The sequence below is a fragment of the Psittacula echo genome (genome assembly GCF_963264785.1).
Source record: "Psittacula echo genome assembly, chromosome: 2".
NCBI classification, from domain to species: domain Eukaryota; kingdom Metazoa; phylum Chordata; class Aves; order Psittaciformes; family Psittacidae; genus Psittacula; species Psittacula echo.
In genome coordinates this window covers 6,931,991-6,950,089 of record NC_137737.1, presented here as the reverse complement: position 1 = coordinate 6,950,089, position 18,099 = coordinate 6,931,991, and the positions used below count along the sequence as shown (strand labels likewise).

General features: G+C 38.4%; 1 protein-coding gene across 2 annotated transcripts in view; it reads left to right on the top strand.

Moving 5' to 3' along the window:
• Positions 1-18,099, top strand: part of LOC308233070 (solute carrier family 12 member 7-like) — a gene marked incomplete at both ends in the record, with an annotated part of 55,541 nt that overhangs the window by 28,330 nt on the left and 9,112 nt on the right. For both annotated transcript variants that reach the window (XM_080639631.1, XM_080639630.1), the window contains 11 exons: positions 455-512; positions 2,266-2,440; positions 4,695-4,813; positions 6,000-6,098; positions 7,981-8,100; positions 10,200-10,304; positions 12,203-12,371; positions 14,835-15,030; positions 15,351-15,520; positions 15,635-15,766; positions 17,464-17,571. In XM_080639631.1, coding sequence (XP_080495757.1) covers positions 455-512; positions 2,266-2,440; positions 4,695-4,813; positions 6,000-6,098; positions 7,981-8,100; positions 10,200-10,304; positions 12,203-12,371; positions 14,835-15,030; positions 15,351-15,520; positions 15,635-15,766; positions 17,464-17,571 — 1,451 coding nt within the window. The remainder of the gene's footprint in view (positions 1-454; positions 513-2,265; positions 2,441-4,694; positions 4,814-5,999; positions 6,099-7,980; positions 8,101-10,199; positions 10,305-12,202; positions 12,372-14,834; positions 15,031-15,350; positions 15,521-15,634; positions 15,767-17,463; positions 17,572-18,099) is intronic.

Genomic DNA, 18,099 nt, shown 5'->3' with positions numbered 1-18,099 from the left:
CTTTGAATTTCAAGATAGAGCATACTTTTAGTGAAGTGATACAGAAGTTTTTATCATTGTGTTTCAGCTGGCAGATTGCTTGGTTGTGATACTCTGTATGACCAGTGAAAAATCATAAAGCAAGCTACCAGCAATAGAAATGTAGTCCTTCAATACCTAGAAGACAAAAATGCCCATTTGCATGAGAAAATATCTGTTCTGTTACATGGCACATGAACTGGTGACTTCCATTACTCCAAATGCAATCATAGAGAATCTAAGCCAAAAGGTTGTAGCAGAGAAGAATTAAAAAAACAAATACCACAAAACAACCAGAACAAATAAACCAACAACAAAAAAAACCCCACTTCATTATCATGGACACTTTAATTTCATCCCCAAGTGAAAAATGATGGTGTTTCTTTTTCTGTCTCTGATTATTTACAGTGCTATCTTCCTTCAGTCTCAGTAATAGATCTCTCCTGTATAGTCTTGTTTGGTGCCTGTATAGAAGGTGTAATATTAAGAGATAAGTAAGTCGTATTCAACCTCTAATTTTACAGAGAGTATGTGTGATCATGGGTTATGTTAATAGGACTTATTAATGGCTCTTATGGGAAATATCTATGTGAAGTATATTGCTTAAGTCAAAACTGGAGGGAAAGTCTATCTGTTAAACTGAAATGGCTGCAAGAACTGGTCAGGTTATTGGACTGTATCCCTTCAAGAAGCAGAAACAGAATCTAAGATAGAATCATAGAATGGTTTGGGTTGGAAAGGACCTTAAGATCATCCAGTTCCAACCCCCTGCCATGGGCAGGGACATCTCACACTAGACCAGGTTGCTCCAAGCCCTGTCCAACCTGGCCCTGAGTGCTGCCAGGGATGGGGCAGCCACAGCTTCTCTGGGCATCCTATGCCAGCACCTCAGCACCCTCACAGGGAAGAACTTCTGCCTTGTATGTAACCTGAATAAATGTTTGAATTCTGAAGATAAATGTTTGAAGTGGAACTGGCCCTAATAAGATGTCCTTGAGAAAGAAAATCGTAGTTAGTATTTGTAGAGCTGATGGGTGCGGGTAAGGGCAGTGGTACTACTTTGGGAGGACTAATATGCACCTGAGGGACAAAGGCAGAAAAAGACTTTTTTGAGATGAAAGGGAGAGTTCGAGAGAGAGGCTGCAGAGCACCATCAGGCCCAGGATTTCCTCTGGATGTAAAGGTATTTTTTGTTTTGAAGTATCAGTTGCAGATCAGGAGTCATGTCAGTTTTCATCCATGTTATTGCCTGAGGTTATTTGAGGCACAATATGAAGCATGAAGGGAATAAATGTAATGGAGATAAGCATGAACAGAATCTCCAGATTTTGATGAATTTCTCCCTTAGGAGAAGTTGAGTAGAGTAAGATGAATCTGTTGGCAGGTTTCACATATTTTGCTTTGCTGGTGTCTGGTTCTCTTTTCTGCTAAGGCCCAAGTTTGCACTGAATCCATGATCTTTCACATACAGTGCTGCCAGTTCTTTTTTGGCTGGAATCTGGTCTAACAGTAAAACATACGGATTTTGGTCTGGTTTAAAGACTGGGAGTTTTTTGGGTTTTTTTTCGCTACTGATTGCATATCTGCCATAGGAAAATGTAGGTCATAAATCTTTCACTGTTTGTCTTTCATCCTTTCTAGTGGTTCCTACCCTGTGTTTCATTAAAAAAACACAGGCAATAGAATATGAATTCAATAGAATTTGGTTAAGCATGAATGTGCAGCTTGCTTTATATACTCATTTAAAAACTGCATCAGGTAGCATGACAGAAGACATGTGCATAATTTGAGATGGTGGTATCTCATAGGTTCTCTATGTTCATACATCAGTGTCACACGCCTTCAAAAGGAAAGGTCAATACTATGTTTTGCAAATCTTCTGCTTATGCCCTAGGGTATATCTGATCTGTAGATCAGACTTCTGCAGTCTGGTTCCTAGCAGTCACGAGGATCTAAAGGATGCATATGTAAATACTTATGCTGTTGGTGTTAGTTCTGTAGTCTGCCAAGATACCTGATAATTTTTGCTGCATGTCTGCCTGGAGGCATCGATTATGTTTTCTTTAAACCAGCAGAATAAAGAGAGTTTGCTTGGTTGAGAAAGCTTATAGTACACAATATAACATGGTGTTTATTGATGAAAAATGCTGTTGTCCAAAAAAGGTTGAAATGTGCATGATGAAGCCATACTAGAAGTTGGTTTAATGCTTACTGATGCTTTTTCTTCTTTCTTCCACCCCTTTCAAGGTTTGGAGAAGCAGTTAATGGAAATCTAGTGGTGGGTACCCTAGCCTGGCCTTCTCCATGGGTCATTGTCATCGGTTCATTCTTTTCAACCTGTGGTGCTGGTCTCCAGAGTCTCACCGGTGCGCCTCGGCTGTTACAGGCCATTGCAAGAGATGGCATTGTGCCCTTTATCCAAGTGAGATTTATGGTTTTTTCTTCAAATACAGCTTATATTATGGCAAATGAGGCATTACTTCTGCTGTTCCTGTAGAACTGTGAGGAAGAAGTTTGGAGCTCAGTTCTAATTGTGAACAATAATAGAACGAGCTATTGTAGGACAAAGTTTGAACGGGGATGTTTCTGTGCAATCACATTTAATTATTTTTGTTCTTATATGTGAAATATAATGGCTCAAAACTGAGAATACAAGTTTTCTATAGTGATAATATATAATATAGTAAATGAACTGAAAAGCAACTATCAAACTGAACTTCTTGACTTCAGGCTGTATTTACAACTTGTTTTTGTGAACAGCATTGATTTAATCTCGTTATGGAACTGCATGATAACTTTGTATCATAGAGATTCAATTTTAGTTTTTATTCATTTTTGTAAGCTGAATGAAGTCAACAATGATGTAACACGAGAAGTGTGTCCCGTGGCTCTGAACATTCAGATTGTTCCAGTATTTCTGTGTGTGTTTTAACAATGAATAAATTGAATTTGTCTCAAAGGAAGTTAAGGGAGCTGTTAAACAGAAGAAAAGGGAGCCCTTGCTCAAAGATATTTAACACAATTGCTGGGCAGCATCTGCAAAAACTAGACAACTAGACTTGAGTTAAAATAAATGAAATTCCAAAAGATAACAATGTCTAGAGGGCAAAGCTGTGATTTCTGTTGATGGAGCTTGGAGTTTGAAAGCTTACCTCGAATTGCCAAGAATAGCCAACAGTTGCACAGCACAATGATAATCTGCCAAGAACAGGTTCAAGTATAAGAAAATGGGATTATATCTGAGTAACTCTGATTTGGTTTGGGGTTTTTTTAAAACAGAATTAGGGGACAGTTGTCAAATTTAGCACAGAGAAAGAAATCACAGATAGTGCAGAAAGTAGCTAGGGCTGAATTTAGGAGAATAGGCTGTTCTGTGTGGAGAGAGTCCTGAAGATGACTTGAAGCACTTGTTTGGTTTATATCATTATTTGATACCTATGTTATGTGACCAAACTTACGTTTGAGGATCGCCTACTTTACCCACACTTGCCTCTGGTGTCTCGAACAGATGTGTCCTTGAGGTCACTGTCTCACATCTGAGGTCAGTGTAGTATGTTGCATTAAAAATGAGCTATTATACTTGGTGACTAACTTAAGACTCTATTCAGGGATATCTGTAATCTATCTTCAGTGAGGGCTAGGTATAGAATAGGAGCAGCTTGATTTGGTTCCTGAGCTTGAGGGAAGCCTACAACAAGTCAACATATTAATGTCCTGAAACCAGGACAGTTGGGTTGTATGGAGAAAGACGAACGAGGAATTGCGTTTTTGTCTGAAGTAATTTGGTACTTGGTGAGGGGGTGACTGTGTGATTCTGTCTTATCAGAGTCAGATTTGAAAGGAGTGAAGAATAGGAAGGAAAAACTTAATGCTGTTTGGGAAGCGAAGGAAAGGGAACCAAGGAGAAGCAGGATGTTGCAAGACTTGAAAAAGTGCTTGCAGTTTTGGAGTGATACAGCTGCTGCATGAATTAAGGAATGAATGCAAGGAGATTAATATAGGGGCAAAAAAAATGGCCTTTTAGTATAAGGGAAGGAAGACTGTATGATAGGAATCTAAGGAAAGAAGACAGTATGCAGAATGAGTGAGGCAAAGAACCTAGACATTTGGAAAGGAAGCCGTTATGGAAAATGGGATTGAAGAGAATAAATACAGCTGGAACTTGAGGTGAGGCAGTTTGCCACCTATCACCAGTATAGCTGGATAGAATTCTCCCCAGTGGAAATTACCACATGCAAAATGATGTTTGGTAGGCTCTGTGCAGGATCATAGGCTTAAATAAATCCTCTTTCAAGATCAGTATTTGTGTTTGTAAGTACTGAGTTGATGCCTCTTCTGTATACTGCAGTAAATACTGCCCTCAACTATATTAGCTTTTTGTAGACTAAGCATGAGTCTCTGATGCACGTTGGTTTTAAGTTACTTAAGTTTATTTCAACAGCAACTGCAGCAGTATTTTAATGCTACAGTCATTGCTTATTTAAGTAGTAATTTTCGTATTAGAAATGTATGGTTTTGCACTTTTGTTTGTGACTTTCTTGTAGTACAGATTGCTTCATTTTTAACCAGTGACTTTTTTTGGTTGCAGTTAGGGTTAGTTTGCAATCTGCACCATATTTCATACCTGCATAATGAACAGCTTTCCCTAATCTTACTGTTTACTTGAATTGAACTAGGTATTTGGTCATGGAAAAGCAAATGGAGAACCAACGTGGGCTCTACTCCTCACTGCTGGTATTTGTGAAATAGGAATTTTGATAGCGTCATTGGACAGTGTAGCACCAATTCTTTCAATGTAAGTATCAGTGTGGTGTTTTGTCGTCTTAAGTTAAATAGTGCTTTGTTTTTAAATAGGTACCAGTTTTTCTGTTTGAAATAATACATGTTAGACTTTGTTTTCTAACAAGTTATATTCCTGTTTGATCCTCGAGGAAATATGAAACAACAGAATGGCTGGAACTGATTTCTGAGACACAAAAACCTTGTTGCATGACAGAGTTCTTGAATGCTAGTAAAAATAAATCAACTTTGAAAAAACTGTATTTTAAAATAAAAGTCCTGTTACTGTAGTTCAAGTGCATCTAACAGACACAGACAAAACAATTTAATGTTTTTAGGTAGGAACTGAACTTTGTTTTACTGACTTAGCCTTGGAAGTTTATCCCATGTGTCATGGGTTGACCCTTGTGGACTGCTCAGCAACACACATCTGCTTGCCTGATGATCCCCCAGTGTGATGGGGGAGAGAATCAGAAGGGTGAAAGTGGGAAAACTCATGGGTTGAGATAAAGACAGCTTAATGGGTAAGGAAGAAGCTCCGGGCACAAGCAAAGCAAAAGAAGGAATTCAGTTCACAATCAATAGGTGGGTGTGTTGCTATGACAAGGAAGGTGGTCACCATGTGTAACTGTTACTTGGGAAAGCAAACAGCATGAACTCCAAATGTGTCCCCCTTCTTCCTCCTTTCCTTCCTTAGCTCTTACTGCTGAGCACAAGGTCATACAGTATTGAATATCCCTTTGGTTAGTTGTGGCCAGCTTTGTCCCTTCCCCTACACTGTTTGCTGGCAGGGCGGCAAGAAAAACAGAGAAGGCCTTGATGCTGTGTAATCGCTGCTCAGCAACAGCTGCAACATCCCTGTGTTATCAGCACTGTTTTGGTTATAAATCCAGAACGTAGCTCGATAAGAGCTACTGTGAAGAAAATAAACTATCCCAGCCAGAACCTGTGCACTGTGATTGTCAGTTGTTTGCTGTGCTTTCTCCAAAGTCTTTGTTTGAGGCTCTCTGTTATGCTAATACCATCTTTTGAGGCCCAGTATTAACTTAATCTACATGTTGTGTTCTATTTGCCACTGAAAACACAGTGTACAAGTCCCTACCCTTTTTTGGTTTGTGTTCAGCCATTTAATGCAAATCTATCTAGTTAATTTCCTATTGGAAAATGCTTTTTGTTCCCTGCTTTTTTTTTTGTCTTAACAGGTTTTTCCTCATGTGCTATATGTTTGTAAATCTGGCTTGTGCAGTTCAGACGCTTTTACGCACTCCCAACTGGAGACCTCGTTTCAAGTATTACCACTGGTAGGGAATATCCCTTCGTTCAGAAGAGTTAAAACTAATTCTGCAGCCCCAAATTGTTGATTTTCCTTCAGTAATAAAGCAAAGCCTCCTTTCTAACTTCAATGAGTTATGGTTCATGCACTGAAAGCACTTTAATAGCAACATTGTTTTCATGTGGATTTTTAGCTTAAATTCAAAGTAACAGTAAGTAAGCAATAGGAGGAGTGTGTTTTGAAACAGGAATAGGGCTAGTAATAGCTGTGATCATGAAAGATGTGGCTAATTGTAGAGGTTTTGGGAAGGGGCTGCAGGATGACATTTAATATTGCTTATAAGCCAAGAGATGTTATGTGTATGTGAGAATGAAGATGAAAAAGTATATAGCCTGTCTTTAATATTGAGGAAGGTTAATACAACGAAATGACATGGGTTTGCCCTGAAAAAATCCTTTCAAATATGCTCAGTAGGCACTTAGTAGTTTGGCATCAAAACCTCCAGGTATATCATGCCTGTATATCATGCCTGTTTCCCAGTCTATCACTGCAAACACCTAGTAGCAGTTGCAACATCAGGAAGGAAAATGGGGGATTGTTGTCTTTTGGGTTTTTTGGGGGGGCTTGAATTTTGTTTGTTTCAGGGGTTTGTTTTGTTGGGCTTTTTTGTCTTTGTTCCACCTCTCCTGCGTAATCTGGTTGTGGCAGAAGTACAGCAAGTGGTGCAGAGTAGCTTAAAAGCTAATGCAGGTGGATACGATGGAGGGTGGCAAGAGGTACAGGGCAGACCATGGTGGGGCAGGAAAAAGAAGAGGGTTGTGAGATGTCAGCAGCAGAGTTTGTAACCTTTTGGCAATAATTCTTTCTGATATTCTTCCCAAAGAAATCAGTGAGCCAACTGATTTGCTGGGTGACTGTGGCATTGCTTCCAGCCAAAGCTGGTATCGGGATGCTTGGCCAGTATTGGGATGGGGCTTTATTCTTATGCGTGAGAGTCTTAGGTTGGCTAAGTCAAGCATGTAAGAGCAGCTGTTCTTTTAGATGCTGATGTCTTCAGAAAAGGTAGAAAGCATTTCTTAGGTTTAAACCTGGATGCATTTTACCTTAATACTTGTATGGTACTAAAGAAGCAAACCAAAGGTACTAAACAAAAGATGGGTCTGTTGACACTCTGTCACAACAGTGAAAGCTAGTGGAAATCAGGTGAAATTCAGTCTAGGGTGTCATATGTGACTGAAAGCATTCATGAAACAGTCCATTTCTAAGCTGATTTACATCTATCTTGAATAATAATGTGGGCAAACCAGGCATGTAAAATTTAATCTGGAGATGCTTCTGTAATTCTTTCAGCTTACAGTTCCTCTTTATAGCCTTTGAAAGATTGTTTTCTGTATTGTCGTCCACTGTCCCGTGTCCTTGCCTAAGAGACAGGCCACAACAGAAGTGGAGAATATAATTAACGAGTAAAATGTAGTTCAAACTAATCAACTATTTTTGCTGGCAGTAACATAATGTTGTTTAGTATTGCTTGAGTACTTTTTTTTTAGCTTAAATTCAAAATAACTTTAAATAAGTGGTAGAAGTGTGTTTTGAAACAGAACTTGTTTGGAGGTACCAATAGAGTTTCAGAATCATAGAAGTGACAAATGTAGTAACACTGTTGTTATATCTAGTTCAATTGTATTAATTATGCTACAAAAGGTTCAGAGTGTTTTGGGGGCTTTTAAATATGTGTAAACTGAAATGGGGATAATGTATTTGTATTTACATTGTAGCTATGAAATGGCCTTTGAAGAAGAAAGGCCATTTAGTTATGGAAGGCTTTTAGTTATGGAAGTTAAGTAAGAAATTGACTTTGTGGAACATTTGCATGCCTCTTTAAAAAAATGGAAAAAAATGGTTTCTTTTAGGACTCTCTCATTCCTGGGGATGAGTTTATGTCTTGCCTTGATGTTCATTTGCTCTTGGTACTATGCTTTGATTGCCATGCTAATCGCAGGATGTATATACAAATACATAGAATATAGAGGGTAAGACCATATATCTTATTTATTCTATATTTAATATCTTTAACATTCAGCAGAAAGCACTTTTGTATAAAGTAGATACAACTGAAGTAATAGAATTAAGAGTATTCCTTGAAACAAGGTGCAATCCTGTCTCTATGAAGGGCTGTAAGTTTTCAGGTTCTCATTTCTCTGGAAGTTCTGTTCCAAACTTCTTGACAGCCAGAAATAATGAAAATAAGAACCAGTAAGTCTGGGAAAATCTCATTTGCGTGGAGATTAGGGTGTAATGTTTTAATGCTGCAGGAACATCACCTTTTAATATCAAACAGCAACATACAGAACTGTTACCTTCTTGTTAATTGATGCTAAAGCCCATAAATGCTCCTCTTTTGTGTGGACTTTAGCCCACTTTTTAGGTTGAATCATACCAAACAATCCAGAGCACCCACCAAAAATTAACTATTCTCTGAAGGCTTAGATTGTCCGTAAATCGGAGCATACTTTGCATTATATGCCTTTGGCAAGGGGCACTTACAGAGCCACACCTGTAAGTAACACTGTGTTACTTAAGCAGGAGACTTAAAGAACGTGCCGAGTTCATAAAGAAAGAAAACCCAACCAAAAAAAAGACCAACCAACCAACATATCCAAACCCTGGTGGTGATTATGATCAGTAATGTGTGCACTTTCCCTTTCTAAGGAAAGACACCCAATGCTGAAAGATTCTAGTCAAGAAAAATAGTAAGGTCTTGGAGCAGGAAATTGAAGTGAGGCCAGTTTTGGTGTGCGATTAAGGACAGGTCTTAAGTGGATCAGCGGGTATAAACTGCTCCAGCTTGTGGGTTCTCCATCTTTTAATAGCTCCATTTCGAGATTAGATGCTTTCCTGGATTGTGACAGCTCCGTTTACTGAGTCAGTCATAAGGAAATTAATTTGCCTATTTTAACCAGGAAGTTGGATCAGAGGGTAACAGCTCTGCTTGTGTGTGTCTATGTGGGCATGCACATATATCAATGTCATACGTATGTGTATACGGATTTGTATACAGACTCTATAAGTGTTGCGCACAGGCAGCACATCTACCCTGGAAAAAAAGATGCTTTTTTGCAGAAACTTACCTTCTTTTCTCCCTGCCTTTGCAAATGTAGGGGCTGATTTGACAGGGGGGAGAGACTTGCCCTGATATGTTCTAGAAACTGCTGCCCGGGAAAAACCTGGGCTTTGATTTGGATTTTTAGATAACTAAGTAAAAGAAACTTAGGTGATTGTGCTCTCTGTCAGGCTACATTTTAATTGCCACATTGTTTTTAATAGCTTTTGAATTCAGTTTGGCTTATTTCACCTAATTTTGAAAAAGGGCTAGAGGTGACAAAGTTCAGGGTGAATTCATGAATGGAAACAAGAGGGAAGACAAGGCAGATGGACCCCTTGCGTAGTAGAATCCTCAGAAAAGAAAACTGTGTTAGCCTAACAGTCCTTTCTTATTTGGTCTCTACATGACATCTAGCATAGCTTTGTATTGGGAGAAAGAGGAGTGGAAAATGCAGGGAGATTGCAAGTGATCAGGAATGCAGATGAAGCCTTAGGCTCATCTGGGAGACAACCTGGGAAGAAAAAGATGTGGAGAAAGCGGTATTGGTGGTGTTGGGGAAAGATATAACACGCTAATCCGTACAAAACCAAGATTCACTTATTCATTCTGCTGCTTTAAAACAGTTCCTTTGAAGTAAGGGACTTGGGATTGGATTAGATGACCTTTGAAGGTCCCTTCCAACCCAGACTATTCTATGATTCTGTGTAGCCCTCACTTATTCATTCTAGTGCGTAAAAGCAACTTAAGTAGCCTCGTGATTACAAATAAATCTTTAGAAATATGAATAAAATAAACCATAATCAATATTAGTAACAATTAATAAGTAGTTCTCTTGAAGGGACCTGACACTACTTCATCTTGCTTAGTCTTCATTCTTGATTTAAATCTGCAAGATGAGAGTTTTTTTCATGTATTCACACACAAAAGTGTTAATTTTTCATGTCCATTTTCCCTAACATGGGAAAATGTACTTAATCTGTATAAATAAATGGGACCCTCTTAATTGAATCTCTTTGCACCCCAAAGAGCGGAAAAAGAATGGGGTGATGGAATCCGAGGACTGTCTCTGAATGCAGCTCGCTATGCATTGCTTCGTGTTGAAGATGGTCCTCCTCACACCAAGAACTGGAGGTAAGCCCTATGCCTTCCACAGTCACATAAGTCTCAAAATAAGGAAATCTATCGGGACTATTGCTGTTAAAGCTAATGCCAAAGTGAAATTCATCATTAAAATAGTGTTTAAACTTGGGCATGGCAATGATGTCATTGCAATAGTATTACTGTTTACTACAATAGTAATTAACTTTGCTGGGAATATGGGCAAACTAAGGTGAACTTAAATCCATGTGGTGTTAACAGAGCTTTTGAAAGTGCAGAAGAACTTTGATTATGTATAGATTTTCAGATTCAAAGCAACAGTTACCATTGAGTCCCACTGTCTCTGGAGAAGAAACTGCAATTCCATAAGTGTTTTGGGTAGCTTTATTTCCTTTTTATTCTATGAATTTTCCCTCTGAAATACATTGTATAAATGTACAAAGGACCCATTATTTGTTTAAATTATTTTTTGTGGCAGTCTCTTTCTACGTCGCTTCATTTAATAGCAATGCTTTCTTAATTTCTTAGATATCATTTAAACAAAATCTCATGTTTGCTCTCCATTTGTGTGTAATGGGGTCAAATGTCCACTACTGTTCTTGCAAGATATTCTTTTTACTTGTTAAACTATCCATTTTCTCAAAGCCAACACAAAAAACTACTTGGCATTTAGGAACAAAAGGACATTTGCAAATTGTCACCTCTGGTGAATAGAGTGCAGGTCAGGAGAACCTGATCGGTGGAACACACAAAAAAGAAATGGTCCCTAAAAGTGGTGCTTTAATCATTATCACTGCTCTGCGATAGCATCCCTGGGTGCATACACATGCGATGTTCTGTTGCCCATCGGTGTAACAGTGTTATTTACCATTTATTGTGGGGTTCCTGATCGTAAGGAGTTACTGTGGAATACATGAATCACTGCTGTTAGATCTGCATCTGAACTGGACCTCCTTGTTATGCCTTTAACTGTGCTGGTTCTGAGGCAGGACAGGAAAATAATAAAATGTTAATTTGGAAAAAGTAAGCAGGTTAGATATTGATTAAAGGAAACAGAATTCATCCTCATCAGGTACACAGTTGGTACTGAACTTGGGGTGCTATCAGTACAGGTATGACTGTCCTTTTGGAAGGACCTATGCAGGTTGAAGACTGGATCAACAAGAACATCATGAACATCCAGGAGGACAAGTGCCAAGTCCGGTACCTGGGACAGGCTTGTCCAATGCAATGGTACAAGGCTGGGAACCTGCTCTGGTAAAAAGGACCGGTGGTCCCCCGTAGGTAGTAAGCCAGCAGTGTTCTTTGGCAGTGCCATGCTGGACTGCATCAACAGTAGCATAGCTAGTATATTGGAAAGTAAATATATTGGGAAAACTAACTAGTAAACATCCGTTACCAAGGAGAAGGTACTGAGAAGATGGGTTCAGACTCCTTATAGACACATACGGTGGGAGAAGGAGAAAACATGATAAAATGGAAAAAGAAAAAAGAATTAAAATTGAGGTGATGCTAATTAAGCAGGGAAGAGGTTACTCAGTGGTGATAACATCTCTTTCTTTGGAGGCTTTCAAAATGCACCTGGATGGAGCAGTAAACAGTCTGGTGTGCATTCAGTGTTTAACCGTGTTTAAGCAGCAGGTTGCACTAGAGGACCTTGTAAGGGTGATAATTTTGATTCAGTAATGTTCTTGGTTCTTTAAGGGAGCTCCTCAGCAGGCTGGTACAGTGGCTTATGCAGGCATTCTGCACCCGAAGAGTTGCTGATATTGCGAGTTATGAATTCTTTGGTCTATAGTTTAACGTTTTCTGTTGAACTGAGCACTATATCTGCATTTCATTAGTTGATAATTCTAATTTTCCAATCCTTTCTTGCTTTTCTACATGTATTTGTGTGTGATTAACTTACTTTTATTTTTATTTTTTGGCAGACCTCAACTTTTGGTCTTGTTAAACTTGGATAGTGAGCAGTTGGTGAAACATCCTAGATTGCTTTCTTTCACCTCTCAGCTGAAGGCTGGTAAAGGACTGACTATTGTGGGCTCTGTGCTTCAGGGAATCTACTTGGATAAATGTACAGAAACCCAGAAAGCTGAAGAGGTATGTACAAGACAGCTTGCAAACACTTGGAACTTCCATTAGTATTTAAATGTTTCATCTGGATAACTTGTATCTTAGAACAGACTTATGACATATTGGATAAGCCAGCAAGTTTTACCCTCAGCACAATCAATGATTATATATACAAAATAGGTTGGTGTATGTAGCAAAAACCAAAGAAGTGATAGATTTTTAACAAATTATACGGAAACTGATTTATTTAATAAAAAAAATAACATTTATCTGACAGATGCAGATGTCATAATTTCATCCTCTGGATGATATGATTTTCTACATTGTCCTAGAAATACATAGCAGAGCTAGGATTAGGAGCGGTCTTTACTGGAATCCTACTCTGCTGCTTAACCATAAACAACATCCTCCTTGAAATCCTTTACTTTTTCTCCTTTTTTTTTTTTAGTTTCCCATTTATTCTGTATCTCCAGAAAAGGTAGGATGAGGTAGGGAAAAATAGTAAGTCGTCATATGATTTAAGGTGACCTCTAACTGTGCTTAAAACACACTGAATCTGAATGTTTCTTTCTGTTCCTTTCCCCCTGATAACTTCTCTGTATTTGACTGGACTGCCCAGTTGGAAATAGAAACCCAGTTTTTATGGGAAGCCCTTAAAAATACCTCAATTTTAATTAGTCCCCTTAAGGAAAAAGGGAAGTTAATAGATTGAGCTTCTGAAGACCTGTTGTTCATTCAGCTTGGTCTTTCAACGCAAAGCAAGTTTCCCTTTGTGTTTAGTCTTAAACAACCTGTGTACTACATTGTTTAATCCAGTATCGGGTGAATTCAGTATAGGTAATTGTATTTGCTTACCTGTGCAAACTCTCTTGGCTTTATGGAGTGGGGAAACATTTTTAGAAAATACCATGTTTCATGTATTTTATTGAATGCTATTGAAAACTCCATTGCCTTTAGAAAACTAGGATAAAGCCTACTCCAGAAGTAGGCTTTGATTGCCACTATATCTTCCAAAAACAGTGAATATCTTCAGTCTTGTTGAAAAGAATATCAGTTGAAATGCCTGCTGTTTTGATCCAAGTCATCTTCAAAGCTGTGTAAAAATGCCTGTGATTTATTCAAATAGATGAGTATTTGAAACGGACTTAAAAAGCTAACTGCCCTGTTTCCTCCCAGCTTTCTGTTGGGTTTTATTTTCTCCCTCTTGGTATTTGGACTAGTCCCAAGTGGCTTTTAAAACAACAAAGTAGGAAGATATACTACTATCACATGAAAAGGCTCCAAGAGAGCATGGAAACAGTCTAGCAATGTTAGACTGTGAAAGTAATTGTTATTAAGCTGTTGTTATCAACATGCATGAGTAGAAAACAAGACTGAGCATACAATGAGGCCAGTGAAAATCTTTAAACAGAAAGTGCTTACCCATGGGGAGCTGAAGTAGTGTTACCTGTAGCTGGCTTAACTTGGTATCAACTACATGGTTGAGAAAGGAAACAACAACGAATTTAAGACACACCTAATCCCCAGGTTCGCTAGAAAGTCAGACCTTGGTGTTAAGATCAAGGAAACTATTGCTTTTGAAATAGGAATGAAGATGACATGTAAAAGTTTGGTTTTGGAAAATTTCAACTAGAAAAGGCTTCTACCAGAGTTGTAGGAAATCAAGATTCTTTTTCATTCACAGCTTTTGGTTTTGTTTTAAAAAGAAAAAAAAGCATCTTTTAAATGAGCAAAGCGCTCCTATTTAAACCGATACGTGCTCACAGGTACTGTTTGCACAGGCCTGTTAGCTTTGCTGCCAAATTCTCTGAAGACTTCTTTTTCTTCTTTTAAAGATGTGCCATGAAAACAGTAAATTCCAAAGCTGAGGTTCCCTACTCAACCTCGATACCATTTTGAGTGCTACTTTTAAATTACTTCTGTGTCTGTATGTTTGTCTGTGTTTAAATGAGTCTCATACTGAAATTAAGTCGGTGTGGGAGATTTAATCTGGTCAGTTTATCGTCATTATTCAGACAGTGATTCCAGCTGTCTCCTGCACATCTGTTTACCATGTTGGGAGCCACTATAGAACTGGCCTCCTACTGTCAAAATGTTTTAAGGAGCTTTGGCAGTCTCTTCTTCTAAAGCCCTTGGCATCACATTTTTCCTAACCCTTCCAATTCCAAAAGGAAGGACTTGCTATTCCATACCTGAGGTCAGTCAGCAGTTTTGACTTTACCTGAAGCAGTGTCATTTATCTTTGTCAATGTGTTTTTATTCATATCTTCTTTGGGAAATAGAAGGCTGAATAATTAAAGTAATGAAAATCCTGTGTGTGGTGTTTTGGGTTTTACTTGTCACAGAATCATGTTCATTCTCTTGGAATTAGCAGTTTCTTAATGTTGGTTGTACACTGCAGCTAATGATGTGTTCTTACTTAGTGCTGTTATGGTGTTTATTACCAGTGTTGCTGACTGTATTTCCCCACGTGTAATCTTCCTTTGGCAGAATGTTAAGGCCTTAATGGGAGTAGAAAAGACTAAAGGCTTTTGCCAGATTGTGGTGTCTCCTAATTACAGAGATGGAATATCCTATTTGATTCAGTCGGCCGGGCTAGGAGGGATGAAGCACAACACTGTCCTGATGGCATGGCCACAGTCATGGAAGCAGACAGAAAATCGTTTCTCATGGAAAAATTTTGTTGGTATGTGTTTATTGATTTTCTCCTATGCATTTGTACTACAACTGTGTAACTAATCTATTTGCTGTGTGGAGATGTGATGCACAGCGTCCAGTATTGAATATTTCTCCACATCTGATATCATGTGGTGCTGGTTTTCTCAGCCCTCAGTCTCTTCAGCCTTTGCTTTTCTTCTTGTTCTCCTAAGCATATTAGTCACTAAACCCAGGGTGTTCCTGTTCCAGCAGAATCTGGGAGAATTTAAGCTTCTGTATTTAAAACAAAGCAAGAGCTGCAAATGAAAACCAGAAGTTCTCAATCAGATATCTTGTTTTCCCTTGCAGATACTGTCCGTGAAACAACAGCAGCTCAGCAAGCACTGCTGGTGGCAAAAAACATTGACTTATTCCCAACAAATCAAGAACGTTTTACTGAAGGGAACATAGATGTGTGGTGGATTGTTCATGACGGTGGTATGCTGATGTTACTGCCTTTCCTCCTTCGGCAGCACAAGGCAAGGACAACAGAAAATAGCTGTTGTTTCATTTTCTAGCAATGAATGGTATCATCTTGATAGTTAAGTATGGTGATAGCAATCACACATTGTTGTAAACTCTCTTTTTGATAGGTTTGGAGGAAATGTAAAATGCGTATCTTCACTGTCGCGCAAATGGATGATAATAGCATTCAAATGAAGAAGGATCTTCAGATGTTCTTATATCATCTTAGACTGAATGCTGAAGTGGAAGTTGTTGAAATGGTATGTTACTGCCTATCTTTCTTTAGGTGCAATGGAGACTCAACTTGTGAATTCTGTGATTCGTTGAAAATGGATTTAGCATTTTTGAAACTAAGAGATGTTAGCCCAAAAGAAAAGGGAAAGATTGCAGCCTCACTAAGAACAATGAGTTTTAAAGCCAAGATTACCTTACCGTGTCACAATGCTAGTGTAAGTTTAAATGGTTTTGTCAAGTAGAGTTGAGCCATTTTGATGTGTTAATGCCCATTTTATTTATCAGATAGTTCATTCAGTAAGAAAAAAGCTTGTTTTTTTAGCATGGAAGGCTGAATGTGCTTAAAGTAATAAGCCATAACTTCCAGCATGAGAGAGAATGAACATACCCCTCTTTCCAACTGCTGTATGAATATCTCTCTGGAATAAGGAATCCCAAAGCCCCCATGGAGCGTATGTCTGTTGTTTTCAGCATTGCCAGCCTCAGACCACGCCAGACAGCAAGACAATGTAGCTAGAAATCCACAGATCAAATAGTGACAAAATTGATTTTATAACAGTTTTTCCTTTATAAATGCTGGCCATAAACTGCTAAAGAGAAAGGACTAAAGCTGTAGTCTGCCTAGACACACTTTTCTTGGCAACAGAGGAAAAGCTTCATTTCCAGTATCCAAACGTGATAATGTCCAAAGTAAGCCAAAAAAAAACCTCTTTAAAACTCATTCTGAAGTGGGATGGAGATGGGTCCACTGGTTCAAAACTTCTGTTACCACCAGTTCCTAGGGAAAAGAAAAGCCCTATCAAGAAGGTTTATCATGCTGCTCAGCCATAAAGCAGATTTTAAGAATAGTTAAAATTACTTATAGAAGAAAAGTTACTTGGAAAAAATGTGGATAGGATTTTGAGCGAGGATGTAAGATAAATGCTTTCTTTATTTCACTTTTTGTTTTGCTTAGAATACTGAATATAAAAGACTAAAATGCTGTGTCATGTGCAGGTGAAAGATAGTGAGCAGAGTGCCCTAAAAAAGGCTCACCCATGGTTGGATTTTGAGCAGAAGGACAGTATAGGAAGCACAGTTTATTCTTTTCTTATTAGGCTTGCATTTAACCCTGAGAATCTTCCAAAAGATGAGACGTGTCACAAGTCAGTGACAGTTCAGATGATTGCTATAGATGTTTACACTGTTTTTTAGCTTTGAGCTGATGTGAGAATATATGCCAGAGTTTCTTCATAAAAGCTTCTATTTGCACGTTTCTCACTGGGGAAAGGATGATGTGTTGCTTTGGCTCTAGATAGTTTGTAAGGAAACAACTCTGTGCATATGCTCATGAGGCAGCAATGCAGACCCAGTGAAAAGAAGCACTTTCAACCCTTCCTCATTTCTGCAGCCTACTTGGAACACAACAGTGTAAAGTCTGCCCTGAGTACCTCAAATTTAGCTGAAAATCATACTGATATTGGTATAGTTCATAGAATCATAGAATCATAGAATAGTTAGGGTTGGAAAGGACCTTAAGATCATCTAGTTCCAACATTGCTGTTTGAAGAAGTTTCAAGAATGAGGACAGAAATGATTGGTCAATGGCATGCTTGGGATTACTCTGATGCTGTAAATACATCCAGGGCTGAACGAATGCAGGACTGAATGTGGTACATTGAGTAAATGTTCTTTTGAGTAGTACTTTTCTCCTGATGTTTCTAAATGCCAATCTCTCTTGCAGTTTGAAAATGACATTTCTGCGTTCACCTATGAGAAAACATTGATGATGGAACAGCGATCTCAGATGCTAAAACAGATGCAGCTGTCAAAGAATGAAAGGGAAAGAGAGGTAGGGGCTTGGCCTTGGCAAGATGTTCTGTGATAAATCTGAAAGTATTTCTTGGCCGTGGCTTCTAATCAGCTGCTTCTGCTGCTCCCCTGCCATTACTAGTCACTGGTGGTATTTTGCACGTTGTAGTCGCAAGCTTCATGCACCTGTATACTAGTGAATATTTTAATATTAATTTATTTTAAAGCTTTTTTCTTTCTTTCTTTCTTCTTTTTTTTCTTCTACCTTCTCATTTATCCCGTTAACTATGCCATTATCAACACTTTTTGAATGATGTAAAAGGTATTGAATGCTTTGGCTTTTGTATCACTTAGTGACTTCCCTCCCCATGCCAAATAAGAGATTTCTCCTGTGTTTAACTGGATTCATAAAATAACTAGAATTTTGTCTTGTGTATTTTTTTTTTTTTTCTGTCTACTGATAATTGTAATTTATTTTAGGTTTGTTTGGTTTTGGGGGTTTTAATTCTCTCCTTATTTGTTCCTTTTTTCCATTTCACCATATTTTTTTAAGGTTTGTAAGGATTCC